Here is a 16,615-nt window from a genome sequence, read left to right as displayed (position 1 = left end):
CAAGGTCGCTGTTACGTCACCGAAAATGGTGACGTAACAGCGACGTCGTTGTCGCTGTCGTTTAGTGTGAACCCAGCTATAGCTGCTAGGCAGGTCCGTGCAAACGCTGTGTAGGGCTTTAGATAACAGCGTCTGGCTACCTTAGCTCAGGCAATTCCTTGCTGCATTTTTTCATTAGCAGGGATAGAAAGTGAGGCTTCCTTTGCTGTTCACTGACCCACAGCACCCATGCATTTTACCCACCTGCCCATTTTTGCCACGCTATTTTATTTCCCCAAAGAGCTGACACTTTTTTTCTGGCATCCTAAAAGTGTCTGGAATACTAAGTTCGTGTTCCTTTGCTGTCCACTGACCTACAGCACCCGTGCATTCTACCCACCTGCCCATTTTTAACACGCTATTTTATTTCCCCAAAGAGCTGGCACTTTTTCTGGCATCCTAAAAGTATCTGGAATACTAAGTTAGTGTTACTTTGCTGTCCTCTGACCCACAACACCCGTGCATTCTACCCACCTGCCCATTTTTGCCACGCTATTTTCTTTCCCCAAAGAGCTGACACTTTTTCTGGCATCCTAAAAGTGTCTGGAATGCTAAGTTAGTGTTACTTTGCTGTCCACTGACCCACAGCACCCGTGCATTCTACCCACCTGACCATTTTTGCTACGCAATTCTAGTTGCAAACTGTGCTGCCACTGTTAGGGGCATACTAAAATTGATTGGGATAGTCAGTGTTGGTTCTTCAGCTGTCTATAAAGCTAGACCACCTCTGCATTGTACACACCTGTCCATTTTTGCTACGCAATTCTAATTGCAAACTGTGCTGCCACTGCTAGGGGCATACTAAAATTGACTGGGATAGTCGTTGTTGGTTCTTCAGCTGTCAGTAAAGCTAGACCACCTCTGCAATCTACACCACCTCTCCATTTTTGCTACCACATTTTAAGTGTCCAATCTTGTTGCTAACAAAATGAGTGGCAAAAGGACAGATGCTGGTGGAAAGGGGAATAGGCGTGTTGGAAAAGGAAAAAAGTTTGTGTCCGTGGGGTAGGTGGGAAAGCTACATTAACATCTGCTGAAGAAAGGCCATCTTCCAGCAAAAGTAAGATGTCCACTACTTTCCGTGGACAATCAGATGTGCTCCATTTTTATGGAACCGAACAACTGTAACAAAGGTAGATGATGCACAAAAAAAGAACATGCTTGAATGGATCGCAAGTGCTCCAACAATTGTCCTCTCCGCCACCTCAACTTCAACATCCAAAAAACAACAGTCCTATGAGTTGTCACCCCAATCGCACTTGCTTTCTCCCAGCTCTCAAGTATCCACCCACCTTGCAGAGTATGGTGTAACAGACGGCTGAGTCTGAAGAGTTGTTCAGTCACACTATAGGCTGGGAATCTGAGGTCTGCTCCCAAGCTACAGTGAGTACAGACAAGGAAATGATCTGCAGTGATGCCCAGAAACTTTGTGAGTCTGATTCAGGCCCTGATGACTAAGTTTCTGAGCATAATGTAGACCATCATTCACAAACTGTAACACTTCTTGGTGGAGACAATGAGGAACATACTGATGACAATGAGACTCAGATACCTGATTGGGATGACAACTTAACTATTCAGTCAGGGCAGGAAGAGGTTAGGTATGAGGGCAAGGGGAGTGCAAACACAACGCTTGATGATGAAGTTCTAGATCCCAGTTACTGTCAACCCACAGTCAGGCACTCGAGGAGGTCACCAGAGGTGGTGGAGGAGGATGCGACTGACGACAAAGTTACTTTGCGCCTTCCTGGACAGAGTCGAAATACTGGATGCACGTCAACAACTGCATCCTCAGCCACAACTCTGCCTCTGAGCACATGTCGGGGTAATTCTGCCTCTGAGCACATGTCGGGGTAACTCTGCCTCTGAGCACATGTCGGGGTGGCTCTGCAGGTCGCATGGGCTCTAAGCCTTGCATAGCCTGGTCCTTTTTTGACATCGCAAAGGATCTCCCAAATCATGTGATCTGTAAGATTTGTCGCCAATCTATAAGTAGAGGCCAAAACCTCACTAATTTGGCAACTTCTTCCATGAATCGTCACATGAATAACAAGCATAAGTCCCAGTGGGAAGCTCACCGTGATACAATGCGGCCTAGCGGAGCTGGCCAACCACCGTCTGCCCCTTTAAGTGCATCCGTGCGCTCTTCATAGTCTGACTGTGGGGACAGCTGTCACACATGTTTTTGAAAGCAGACCTTCTACCTCTTTAGCCGCAACAGGCAGTTTGCTTGGCAGGTCGACAGTTGTTTTGGAAGGGGAAACAAGTGCTGGTGTAGAGCTCTCTCAGACATCAAGAGCACCAAGTTTGGATGAAGGCAACATCATGTCTCCGCCTGCACTTTCCTCACAGACCTGCAGTTTTCCAGGGACACCCTACTCAACACCGTCTCCACACAGCAGCCAGATCTCGGTCCCTCAGATGTGGACAAATAAAAGGCCATTTCCTCCGAGCCATGAAAAAGCTAAGAGTTTAACTTTATCCCTCTGTAAGCTCTTGGCTACCGAAATGCTGCCTTTCTGCCTGGTGGACACAGAGGATTTTCGAGACCTTATGTCCGTCGCAGTGCCCCAGTACCAGATGTCCAGTTGCCACTACTTCTCCAAGAAAGGTGTGCCTGCGCTACACCAGCATGTCGCACACAACATCACCGCTTCCTTGACAAACTCTGTGTGTGACACGGTGCATTTCACCACCGATACTTGAACAAGTAAGCATTGACAGGGGCGTTACATGTCGCTGACTGGGCACTTGGTAACTATGGTGAGAGATGGAGAAGGGTCTGCTTAACAAGTCTTGCCGTCCCCACGACTTGTGCGTCAATCCTTTGTATGTCGAAGTTCCTCCGCTGCTTCTGCCTCCTCAACCTCGTCTGGGTCCTCCACCTCCGCCCCAAGTCTGCCTGTCAGGCCACCCGCGTTGTACTGCGCACAAGGAATCCCGCACACCTCCTTACTATCTTGGCAGCAGAGCTCAACGGCATCAGGCGGTCTTTACCTTGAAATGTCTTGTAAATAAGAGTCACACAGCTGAGGAGTTGTGGTTAGCTCTTGCGATCGAGTTTACTAAATGGAGTCTCCACTCAACCTGCAGCCAGGGAAGGCCGTGTGCGACAATGCTGCAAACCTGGGTGCGGCCCTACGCCGGGGCAAGGTGACACACGTGCCTTGTATGGCTCACGTGTTGAACCTTGTTGTCCAGCAATTTTTAACCCACTATCCCGGCCTAGATGGGCTTGTGCACAGGGCACGGTCAATCTCTGCTCACTTCCGCCGTTCAACCACCGCAGCTGACCAACTTGCATCGCTCCAGAAGTCTTTTGGCCTGCCGGTTCATCGCCTGAAATGCGATGTGCTGACACGCTGGAATTCGACTTTCCACATGTTGCAGCGACTATGGCAGCACGGTCGAGCACTGGTGCAATATGTTATGACATATAGCTTGGGCCAACGAGATGCAGAGGTGGGGAAGATCACACTGCTGGAGTGGTCTCAGATCAAGGAACTATGCACCCTTCTGCACAGTTTCGACATGGCGACGAATATGTTTAGCGCTGACAATGCCATTATCAGCAGGACAATTCCAGTCATTTACATGCTGGAGCACACGCTAAACACTATTCGGAGTCAGGGGGTGGGACAAGAGGAAGGGGAGGAAGTACAGGAGAATTCATATGCGCAAGGGATACCAACATCTACAAGGTCCAGACATTCAGCATCACCAAGGCGGCACGCATGGGACGGTGGGGGAGAGGGATTAACAAGGGCGCATGGTAACAGCCAAAATGTTGAGGAAGGTGCAGGAGACCATGAAGAAATGGAGGACGAACTCTCGATGGGCATGGAAGACTCAGTAGATGAGGGAGACCTTGGTCAAATTTCGGTTGAACGAGGTTGGGGGGAGATGTCAGAGGAAGAAAGAACGGTTATCACCTCGCCGCTACAAACACAGTGAGGACTTGGACTCATGAGCCCCTTCTTGCTGCACTACCTACAACATGACCTTCGGATTGTCCGAAATTAGAAGTAATGAGGACTACTGGGTTGCCACACTATTAGATCCCTGGTACAAGTCCAAATTTGGCAAAATAATTCCAGCCATAGAAAGGGACGCACGTATAAAGGAGTATCAGCAGAAGCTGTTACTCAATCTTAGCTCGGCTTTTCCACCAAACACCAGTGGTGCACGGAGTGAATCTCCCAGTTGTAACTTGCCAAGCATGGGACTGTCTCGTCATTATCAGTCTAACTGTACCAGCAACACCGTATCTGGTGCTGGTAACAGCAATTTTATGGAATCGTTTTATTTTCTTAGACCATCCAATGCAAGGCCACAAGAGACAAGAAGTCTGACACATGGTCAACGGCTGGAGAGGATGCTACAGGAGTATCTCCAAATGAACATCGATGCCATGACTTTGCAACTGGAGCCTTGCTCATTTTGGGCTTCAAATCTTGAAAAATGACTTGAGCTCGCAACTTACGCCTTGGAGATCTTATCGTGTCCTGCAGTCAGCGTTGTCTCTGAACGTGTCTTCAGTGCTGCTGGGTGTGTGCTGACAGATAAGCGCACGCGTCTGTCCAGTGACAATGTGGACAGACTAACGTTCATCAAGATGAACAAGTCATGGATCCGCAAGGACTTTGCTACCCCTCTGTCATCCTGGGGACAGGAAAGGCTGGCGTATTTTTTAATGTGCTTGATGCAAATCAACACATCCAGTTTGCAACAGGGGCACAAATGATACCACTGAAGTGGTGTCTGTGGGACCCAATTTTTGGAAAAAAGGGAAACTCTGCTTGGAGTCCCCTTGCGGTGTTTTTAAAAATGAGCCAAGATGAACAAGTCATGGTTCAGCAAAGACTTTGCTACCTACCCTGGTGTCATCCTGGGGACAGTTAAGGCTGGCGTATTTTTGAATGTGCTTGATGCTAATCAACAAATCCAGTTTGCAACTGGGGCACAAGTGATGCCACTGAAGTGGTGTCTGTGGGGCCCAATTTTTGGAAAAAAGGGAGACTCAGCGTGGAGTACCCTTGATGTGTTTTACATGATTTTAGAAGGGCATGACATGCCTATATCTGTGTCTCCTCCTCTTTTTCCTCATCCAGCTGTTTTGTTTTCGCATGAGTATATGTCCTTGTCACTTTCCCATGTGTTTATGGTGTCTTGGTAGCTGTTTGTCACCTTTTGGACACCATTGAAGTTGTTTTCTATGTGTTTTTATGTGTTTGTGTTTGCCTCCCATTGTTTTCAATAGAGTTCGAGAGGTTTGTCGAACGGTTCGTCGAACCGAACTCGAACGGGGCCTCCGTTCGACGAACCGAGCCAAACTCGAGCCTTCAGAGGCTCGCTCATCTCTACTCACTAATGAACCCCCAGTTCTCTTTGTTCTTCATACTTTACATTATGGGGTTTAGTGACACCGACTAAATCAATTATGGTAGGCCCAAATGTCCTATTTTTTGTAATAGATACCAAATATGTGTAATTTTTTTCTTTTTACTTTTGTTGTTACAGAAAAACAGTGTTTTTACTTGTAACACATTTTTCCATTTTTTTTTTTGAACATTCCCTTTTATTTTTACACATTTTTACAAACTTTATTTTACTTTTTTACCTTTTTTTTAGTCCCAGTATGGAACATCAACTTTGCCATCTCTGATTACTTCTCTAGTGCTGCTCAAGGCAGGACCTTAAAAGTCGCCTTACCTGGGTGACCGCTTCAGTATTTTTCAGCCTGGTGTCCCCTTGGAGACCAATCATACCATAGAGAGAGATCCTTCCCTCTAATAAACAGATTGATGTCGCTGTTGCTATTGACAGCAGCATCAAATGGTTTAAACCAGCCAGAAAATGCCCTGGATAAATAATTTAATTCACACAAATATTTATTTTAGATTGAAAGAGAATAAAATGACACACAATCATGGTCATAAGTTTGGAGAGAATATACAGGTGGAAAAGATTTCTCTGGATTGGTCCCGTTAACATAAATTATGTTTGTTGGTATGAAACACTGAGTATAAATGAAAAAAATATTATTATAATCCCTATAAATCACTGGTGTAACAACAGTTTCATACAAGTGGAGAATTAAATCTATTTCATTACTAGTATAAATATTAAATAAATACATACATAAATATTTAAATAACATGAATAGAATCATAGCACCAAAAGGTTACCTCACATTAATCATGTACCATTGTTTAAAAGGATTATATAAACAAGTAATAAAGTGTCTGTAGTGTGTTTGTTCTGTGTAAACTATATCCTATAAGGTGAAACTGATGCGTTAGTAAAGTGCAAAGTGCAAGATATCAATATGAGCTTTTCCACACACGGATACACATAGAAACTATGTAGTGGTAGAGAATACACAACGCATAACAAAACTCAGGATAATCAGTAATTAGTAAATACTAAACAACACCAACAATGGCCACAAAGTTTTTAGTACATACCAGGAACCCCAGGGATGTTCCCAACGCGCGTTTCGCTATCTTTCTCATGGGCAACCTAGTAATGATGTGTGCATATCTCCTTTTTATCTTAGAATAGCCCCAATGAAAGAATGTGCGCAGCCGTGTGGCGTCTCATGTCACATCCTGTCCTGCGACCGCACTCAGTATGAGCGTGGCCGCAGGGCAGGAAATGACGCCAGTGTGTGTAAGTCCTTAACTAACTGAAGGCTGAAGAGACGTAAAGCAAGGAAAGCGAGCATGCGCAATGTGCATCCCGGAAGAGTGTATAAGCCAATGTGAGACGCAAGCTGGAAATGGAGCACATATGTGGCATTCATTCCAAATGACCAGGCGATCAGACCGGATCAAATGTGCGTTCCACAGGGGAACACCAGCCCGGAACTAGAAAAAATCATGTTCCGAAGTAAACAAAGAAAAGAATAAGTCTTTCACTGTGGAACACAAAAATGCACAATGGGACACAAATAGCAAGCAAATAAACCGTGGTATATATCTCTGGAAACATGATATTCTATGTAGCCCCCAGTATTAACCCACAGTTCTATTGAAATTGTTGAAAATTGATAATTAACAATAAAAAAAATCCTGACTAAAATACAGACAAATAAAATTAATGTATAATACAGACAAAATTAATTCAGACAAGATTAATTTGAGCAATTTACATTAAAGAATCAAGACGTATGACCATGATTTTATGTCATCTTATTCTGTTTTAATCTAAAGTAAATATTTTTGTGAATTAAGTTATTTATCCAGTAGATTTTATGGTTGGTTTAAATTGTTTATGTGTACTGGATTTCTTATGTTTTCTGGTATACTAAGCAGCATCAGATGGGTTAAATGCCTGCAATTGGCGCTAGCACCGATTTGTGTGCGTTACTGCAGGATGTTAGTTGTGATATGTGGCTAACACCCCTGATGAGTTCACTGCCTCTGCTGGTAAGTCAGCACGATTGTTGTGCTATACATGCACTTCAGTTTCTAGCAACACACTTCCTATTGTGCCATACCTGTACAGTGGATGTCATGAAGGGGTTAAAGGGCAGCTAACTTGACTTTGAGGACAGAGCATTTTTTTTGTATTATTGTGAAAAATTAAAAAGTCATGGCTGTGAGAACACAAAACTTGCCCATATTTTGGGGGCTTTTTTGTGTTGGAACTCTTGGAACTTTTTCTTCCCCTTTTCAACTGGGTATTAGAAAATAAGCAGCAATATTGCAATTGCATGAAAGCTAAGGATAGAAAGCGCAATAGGGTTTTGCCCATTTAACCTATGAAAGGTGATTCCCTGCAGGGTATATAATAAAAAACAAACACGCGGCGCCAATCTCAGCGCGTTATCAAAGGCGGCTGTCTGTTGCCTTTTTTACTGTTTTATGCACTCCCCTTTTGCCACAAAACTTCAGACTGAGTCTGCTGCTTGCCTTGAATTGATCCTGTGTTTGGTCCTGACACGGATTCCCACAGGTGAAAAAGTTAAAAATGAAGTAAACCAATTCTGTGGTGGCCGCACTCCCCGTAGTAATGATTTTAAAAACTCTTGTCCACAAATGGAATTTATTGCTCAAAAACATACGGAAATAAAAAACAGATACAGCGCGCTTCAGCGGGAACAACCGCCTTCCTCAGGTATCTAAGTAAAAATGTATCTCACTCTACTTTATAGATAAAAAATAAATACAATTTACTTGGTATTCAAATAAGGCTTTGGATATAACCACACCTGTGTAATCAGTATCTTAGTTCATTTCAACTCTAGTGGCTCATTTAAAACAAATCCCTTAACAACAAATCCCTTAAAAAATCATTAAATTAAAAGCACTATGAGCATTTATTAATAAAATTACTATCAATAAGAATTCTTAAATAAAAGGTAGTACAAAACAAAAAATAAAATAAAAAAAAGCAAACAAATTTTCTTTTTTTTTTTTTTTTCTTTTCCCCTTTCTTCCTTCTTTCTCTTTCTTTCCTTCTTCCTCTTTTTTCCCCCGGTTTTCTATATTTAGAGAGGGATACACTCTATATTCTTTCCACAATATCATTAAGGCCATTGAGATGCAATGTTTGAAGGTGATAAATCCAATATGTTTCTTTGTGATTGAGCAAAGAGTTTCTATTGATAGATTCCACACGTACCTGTTCTAGAGGTGTCATGATTATATTAAAATTCTTATCATGCTTGATTAAAATGTCTCGATAAACTATGTTTTAAAAACCCATTTTTTGCTCTATTTCTGTGCCCGTTCATACGAGCCCGTAATGTCTGTGTCATGCATCCCACGTACTGTAGCCCACAGCTACAGTCGATAACATAAACAATATAATCACTATTGCAACTCAGATTTTGTTTTATTTTAATTAATTCGCCTGTACCGGCCGGCTTTTGTGAGTAATCAGCTGATTGCCCGGCTTTTTTTGCTTATCGCCCGGCTTTTTTGAGCAATCAACTGATCACTTGGCGGCCGGCTTTTGTGAGCAATCAGCTGATCGCCCAGCCAAACAGTAAAAAAAACAAAACAATAAAAACCATCCGTTTTTTGCAGCATCAGTCACATCAGTTGTGCCACTATCTGCAACTAATCCGTTGCATCAATCACACAACTGATTGTGATGAATGCCGCACAATACATGTGTCAAAGTAGCCTAAAAGCCCCAAGTAGGTTAAGAGAAAATAAAAAAGATCTGCAAGGATGGAAAAAATAAAGATCATGTGATTGGAGGTTTCAGATGTAGTACTAGGAAATGTCATATGTGTGGAATTATAAACCATGGAGCAAAACAGATTACAAGTAAAAGTACAGGCGAATTAATTAAAATAAAACAGAGTTGCGATAGCGATTATATTGTTTATGCTATCGACTGTCGCTGTGGGCTACAGTACGTGGGACGCACGCACAGACTTTTCGTGCTCGTATGAACGGGCACAGAGATAGAGCAAAACATGGGTTTTTACAACATAGTTTATCGAGACATATTTTAATCAAGCATGATAAGAATTTTAATAGAAGGGTGACACCTCTAGAACAGGTACCTGTGGAAACTATCAATAGAAATTCTTTTCTGAATCGCAAAGAAACATATTGGATTTACCGCCTTCAAACATTGCATCCCAATGGCCTTAATGGTATTGTGGAAAGAATATAGTATATATCCCTGTCTAAATATAGAAAAAGGGGGAAAAAGAGGAAGAAGAAAAAAGGGGAAAAGGAGAAAAAAATAATTTTTAGTTTTGTTTTTTTTTTTTTTGTTTTCTACTACCTTTTATTTGAGAATTCTTATTGATAGTAATTTTATTGATAAATGCTCACAGTGCTTTTAATTTAATGATTTTTTAAGTGATTTGTTGTTTGGGGATTTGTTTTAAATGAACCATTAGAGTTGAAGTGAACTAAGAGACTAATTATACATGTTCGGTTATATCCACACCCTTATTTGAATACCAAGTAAATTGTATTTATTTTTTATCTATAAAGTAGAGTGAGATGCATTATTACTTAGATACAGTTAGGTCCAGAAATATTTGGACAGTGACACAATTTTCGCAAGTTGGGCTCTGCATGCCACCACATTGGATTTGAAATGAAACCTCTACAACAGAATTCAACTGCAGATTGTAACGTTTAATTTGAAGGTTTGAACAAAAATATCTGATAGAAATTGTAGGAATTGTACACATTTCTTTACAAACACTCCACATTTTAGGAGGTCAAAAGTAATTGGACAAATAAACCAAACCCAAACAAAATATTTTTATTTTCAATATTTTGTTGCGAATCCTTTGGAGGCAATCCCTGCCTTAAGTCTGGAACCCATGGACATCACCAAACGCTGGGTTTCCTCCTTCTTAATGCTTTGCCAGGCCTTTACAGCCGCAGCCTTCAGGTCTTGCTTGTTTGTGGGTCTTTCCGTCTTAAGTCTGGATTTGAGCAAGTGAAATGCATGCTCAATTGGGTTAAGATCTGGTGATTGACTTGGCCATTGCAGAATGTTCCACTTTTTTGCACTCATGAACTCCTGGGTAGCTTTGGCTGTATGCTTGGGGTCATTGTCCATCTGTACTATGAAGCGCCGTCCGATCACCTTTGCGGCATTTGGCTGAATCTGGGCTGAAAGTATATCCCGGTACACTTCAGAATTCATCCGGCTACTCTTGTCTGCTGTTATGTCATCAATAAACACAAGTGACCCAGTGCCATTGAAAGCCATGCATGCCCATGCCATCACGTTGCCTCCACCATGTTTTACTGAGGATGTGGTGTGCCGTTCCCTTTCTTCTCCAAACTTTTTTCTTCCCATCATTCTGGTACAGGTTGATCTTGGTCTCATCTGTCCATAGAATACTTTTCCAGAACTGAGCTGGCTTCATGAGGTGTTTTTCAGCAAATTTAACTCTGGCCTGTCTATTTTTGGAATTGATGAATGGTTTGCATCTAGATGTGAACCCTTTGTATTTACTTTCATGGAGTCTTCTCTTTACTGTTGACTTAGAGACAGATACACCTACTTCACTGAGAGTGTTCTGGACTTCAGTTGATATTGTGAACGGGTTCTTCTTCACCAAAGAAAGTATGCGGCGATCATCCACCACTGTTGTCATCCGTGGACGCCCAGGCCTTTTTGAGTTCCCAAGCTCACCAGTCAATTCCTTTTTTCTCAGAATGTACCCGACTGTTGATTTTGCTACTCCAAGCATGTCTGCTATCTCTCTGATGGATTTTTTCTTTTTTTTCAGCCTCAGGATGTTCTGCTTCACCTCAATTGAGAGTTCCTTAGACCGCATGTTGTCTGGTCACAGCAACAGCTTCCAAATGCAAAACCACACACCTGTAACCAACCCCAGACCTTTTAACTACTTCATTGATTACAGGTTAACAAGGGAGACGCCTTCAGAGTTAATTGCAGCCCTTAGAGTCCCTTGTCCAATTACTTTTGGTCCCTTGAAAAAGAGGAGGCTATGCATTACAGAGCTATGATTCCTAAACCCTTTCTCCGATTTGGATGTGAAAACTCTCATATTGCAGCTGGGAGTGTGCACTTTCAGCCCATATTATATATATAATTGTATTTCTGAACATGTTTTGTAAACAGCTAAAATAACAAAACTTGTGTCACTGTCCAAATATTCCTCTCCCTGACTGTACCTGAGGAAGGCGGTTGTTCCCACCGAAACGCCTTGTATCTGTTTTTTATTTCTGTATGTTTTTGAGCAATAAATTCCATTTGTGGACAAGAGTTTTTAAAATCTTTACTACGGGGAGTGCGTCCACCACAGAATTGGTTTACTTCATTTTTAACATATGAAAGGTGATAAAAAATAATGCTCACCTTGTGTGGTTGTGTGACACACAACCAGTATCAAAGCACGTACTCAGCTGCTGCAGAGTCCATGCGCTCAAAAGCCGGTATAGATTAGGAACTGAATAAAGGTGGAGCTATTTCTGCGCTGCTGTAGGAATGACACAAATACAAAAATACTGAAGTGTAGGTGGTTTTATTCTATGCATTTCGAAATGTGTCCTCACTTATTTGTCAGGAAAGCCACCTATGAGGACTTGTTAATTGCCTTCCTCAGTTGAGGTGTTAATTGATACAGTACCTTTTTAGAGCATCTATGTTTTTTACTTTGTCTTTTTTATGGGTGAGCTTAACAACATCAACATGAATTCAATTTTTTTTTTATATACGGCGTTCACCCTGAAGACTAAATAGCACGCCCCACTTCACCATTCCCACAGTTTCAGCAGTATCCTGTGTTTTATATCTGCCATGAAATATACATTTTCAAGAGCTCATGACAGGCAAAAACTTAATTTAGCGCTAGGACGTTTATAGCTTCTACAGTATTAATGCTTGTTGTCTTCCGTATTTCAGCAGATGTCCAGCCACACAGCTTCAGAGGGGGAGGTCCTGCTGGCGAAACATGGCTGTTCAGGAGTGATAACTTTAAATAGGCCAAAGGCTCTGAATGCACTTAATGTTAATATGGCCCGGCTCATCTATCATCAGCTAAAGGCAAGTACAAGTATTTAAGTAGGTATATTGCATGTTGTAGTTCAGACAGATTTACATGCTCAGTAAATGATTTTACAATGGCAATAGACATTTTCTGTTACCAATTTTTTATATCAGCTGTTGCCGATATACCATCATATTTTAATTATCATTTTTTAATGAACTTGACTGACAATTTAAATGCATATTCTTATTAATGTGAAACTTTAAGATCTCTTCCTGACAATTCTTGCTATTTATTTTGAGATTTGTAAGTGGAACTAGATCACTGAAAAGATGTCCCTAATTTCCTTTGTTGAGAATACTGAATACTAATAGAATCTATGCAGGATTTTGCTTTGTAATCCGAGGATTGCATGAGGTAGAGACTGAGGCACTGATTTCAGCTATGTGTCACTTATTTGGCTGTGTGCTGTTATTTCAATGCAATGAGTGTTTTATCAGCAGGAGATTATTACTGCCCAGACTAGTGCTCTTTTGAGATCTGGTCCAACCACAACTCTAGCACTTAAGCTGTACATAGAAAGCTGTGGGTGTGGACCTGGAGGCTCTAAGCACTAGTCTGAGCATAATAATCTCCTCTATAAGAACACTTCATTGCTTGTAATAACTATGCACTCAGCTAAATAAGTGACTACATAGCTGAAATCAGAGTCTCTGCCCCTACATTATGCTGTTCTCAGATGAGGTAGCAAAAACATGGTGACAGATTCCCTTTAAAAATGTTTGACATATTGTTCATCTAATATTTTCCACATTGTGATCCAGAGGAACCAGGCACAACAAAAACAATAACCTCTAAGAGAAGTTTGATCACTACACACCAAAGTGATATACAATACTAAATATTGTTATTGCATCACTGAGAAGAAATAAATCCTGGCATTTTGGAAATCATAGCAGCGATAGACATGCTAATCATATGCAAATGATGAAAAAATGGAAATTAAATGTCGAAGTCATTAGGCTTTTTTCAGTATCGAGTATGAGCGTCTCGCAGAGAAACACACACATACTTGTTTTTATTTTTTTCCAGAATTTCCATATGATTAACATGTCTAACATGGTGTTTCCGTCTTGGTGTTCCAATTTCATTGTTGAGGAATGTACAAAAGTGGCAATGTTTATTAAATGCAGTTATACAGATCAATCAAGACAAAAATGCTTATAAATTAAAAAACTTCTTTCAAAGGACATGAATACACAGGCAAATACAGGAATAGTCTATCCCAGCAGACCGTCTTCTACTTTGTAAGGCAGTACCCCCAACAATATGTGCCAGAATAAGTGAGTAGGAGACACCGCAAATTCTATAATAGGATATCTGCAAAAGAGCCCAGTGATAACGACCCTGAAGCTGGCTAACAGTGCAGGAATAGCATTGTAATAATGAGACATGTACTTAGCGTACGGGTAAGTTATAGATATCCTTACTGTATAGGGATGTTTCTTTATTCTGTCCTGTAGAATTGTATTTTATAAAGATTAATATTTTTGAATATAACATGGATGAGCACTGTTCTTTTTTGTTTCTGTTTGATGCTTTCTTTTGCTGTGGGTGTTATAACATGTTTTACAATGCCCAGCATCACTTTCATTTCTATACAAAGCCGCACATGCGCATGGCTTTGTACCTCTCAGCATTGTGCATCTATGACCCCAGGTGTATGCATCCGGGCTTCAAAGAGGCTCATTGCCCATGATTAAAAGTTGTCGACACTTGTCATGCGCACAACTCTGAAGGCGGGTGTACGTGTCCCGGCTTCAGAGGGGTATAGTGCGTATTACCGTAAATATGGCGACTTCTGATCATGTGCAGTGAGCCTCTCTGAAGCCCGAGTGCATATAAGCAGCTTCAGAGATGCTCAATGCTGAGAGGTACAAAGCTGTGCACATTCACAGCTTTATATAGAGATGCAGATGATGATGGGCATTGTAAAGCATGTTATCACACCAACAGGGACGTGATAACATGCTAAGTGGGCAGACTAGTTGGGAAAATAACTCCCCATCGACTAGTCACAGCCCTTGTTAGCATCTCAAACTGTCTTAAGAAATTATTTTTCTAAAGATCTGTTTATGTATGCTACTATATGTTGTAAATAAAAACAAAAAAGCTACATAAAAACAAAAAAGTGAGCCGGAGTATGAGATGGTATACATGGTACTTGTGAGACCATGTTCACACTGGCCATGAGACAAAGAGAAACCAAGGAAAAAATTGTGAAAAAATACCCTGCTGTAACTAAACAAAAGCATAGTGCATATAAACATAGGGTACTTAGTAAACACTGTTTTTGATAAAAAAAAGCATAAAGCTATCCCACCAACGCCAAGGTGTACCCAGTTGGGATAGTACCTACACTCTCTAATATTAAAACCTTACCATGGGTCTGAAATAGGCCTCAATGTGGCTAAGGGCTGAGAGCGACCGGGTCCCAACAGGACACACACAGTCAGGGGGATTCACAGAATGAAATGTCCAGCTCGCTGAGAAGGGGGCCACTCCCTGTTTGTACTGAATACAAAAAAACTACATAAAAACAAAAAAGTGAGCCGGAGTATGAGATGGTATACATGGTACTTGTGAGACCATGTTCACACTGGCCATGAGACAAAGAGAAACCAAGGAAAAAATTGTGAAAAAATACCCTGCTGTAACTAAATAAAAGCATAGTGCATATAAACATAGGGTACTTAGTAAACACTGTTTTTGATCAAAAAAAGCATAAAGCTATCCCACCAACGCCAAGGTGTACCCAGTTGGGATAGTACCTACACTCTCTAATATTAAAACCTTACCATGGGTCTGAAATAGGCATCAATGTGGCTAAGGGCTGAGAGCGACCGGGTCCCAACAGGACACACACAGTCAGGGGGATTCAAAGAATGAAATGTCCAGCTCGCTGAGAAGGGGGCCACTCCCTGTTTGTACTGAATACAAAAAAACTACATAAAAACAAAAAAGTGAGCCGGAGTATGAGATGGTATATATGGTACTTGTGAGACCATGTTCACACTGGCCATGAGACAAAGAGAAACCAAGGAAAAAATTGTGAAAAAATACCCTGCTGTAACTAAACAAAAGCATAATGCATATAAACATAGGGTACTTAGTAAACACTGTTTTTGATCAAAAAAAGCATAAAGCTATCCCACCAACGCCAAGGTGTACCCAGTTGGGATAGTACCTACACTCTCTAATATTAAAACCTTACCATGGGTCTGAAATAGGCCTCAATGTGGCTAAGGGCTGAGAGCGACCGGGTCCCAACAGGACACACACAGTCAGGGGGATTCACAGAATGAAATGTCCAGCTCGCTGAGAAGGGGGCCACTCCCTGTTTGTACTGAATACAAAAAAACTACATAAAAACAAAAAAGTGAGCTGGAGTATGAGATGGTATACATGGTACTTGTGAGACCATGTTCACACTGGCCATGAGCCATGTCTCATGTCCGCTTGTAACGGGGAAGTCCACTCCCTGTAATTTGTATGTTGGGAGCTGTAGCCCGTGAAATCTGACCCTTGAGATCTCTGTGGGTTCTGGCGGACACCCTATCCCCTGCGTTGGGCTGCCGTTTCGCTCTCTGGGCTTACTGTGGAACAAGGCCTGAAACCTTGTCCCCGGCTGGTCAATTGACAAGGGGCTTGAAACCTTCCTCGCCCTAGGGTCAAGGCACCTCGTCTGTGCATGGCCTCCGGACCGGATTCCCGCTTTCAGTACTGATCTCTGTCGCCTGTGGTCCTGCTTGCCGTCTGCCATCTAGTCCGGCAGTCATGGGGCCCCAACCCCTGACTCCGCTGCACTTCACACCCTTCCACTTCAACGGTCAGTACTCGACTCCTTTGTTCCCTCACTTCAACCCTCTTAAAGTGGCTTTACACGCTACGATTTCGCTAAAGCAATCTCGTTGGGGTCACGGAATTTGTGACGCACATCCGGCCACTTTAGCGATCTCCTTGTGTGTGACTCCTATTAGCGATTTTGAATTGTCGCAAAAACGTTCAAAATCGCTCATCGGTGACATGCCCCCGTATTCCCAATTATCGTTGCTGATTCTTGGGCGC

At 42.0% G+C, this 16,615-nt stretch overlaps 1 protein-coding gene across 2 annotated transcripts in view; it reads left to right on the top strand.

Moving 5' to 3' along the window:
• The window catches only part of HIBCH (3-hydroxyisobutyryl-CoA hydrolase), a 787,172-nt gene that overhangs the window by 206,422 nt on the left and 564,135 nt on the right, over positions 1-16,615 (top strand). Inside the window, exon 3 of one of the 2 annotated variants that reach the window (XM_075319035.1) lies at positions 12,406-12,543. In XM_075319035.1, the coding sequence (XP_075175150.1) occupies positions 12,406-12,543 (138 nt within the window). Of the gene's footprint in view, positions 1-12,402; positions 12,544-16,615 lie in introns of both variants that reach the window. The other variant, XM_075319034.1, reaches the window with a different exon arrangement.

The sequence above is a fragment of the Anomaloglossus baeobatrachus genome, chromosome 7, assembly GCF_048569485.1.
Source record: "Anomaloglossus baeobatrachus isolate aAnoBae1 chromosome 7, aAnoBae1.hap1, whole genome shotgun sequence".
Lineage (NCBI taxonomy): Eukaryota > Metazoa > Chordata > Amphibia > Anura > Aromobatidae > Anomaloglossus > Anomaloglossus baeobatrachus.
This window is presented reverse-complemented; position numbering and strand designations above follow the sequence as displayed.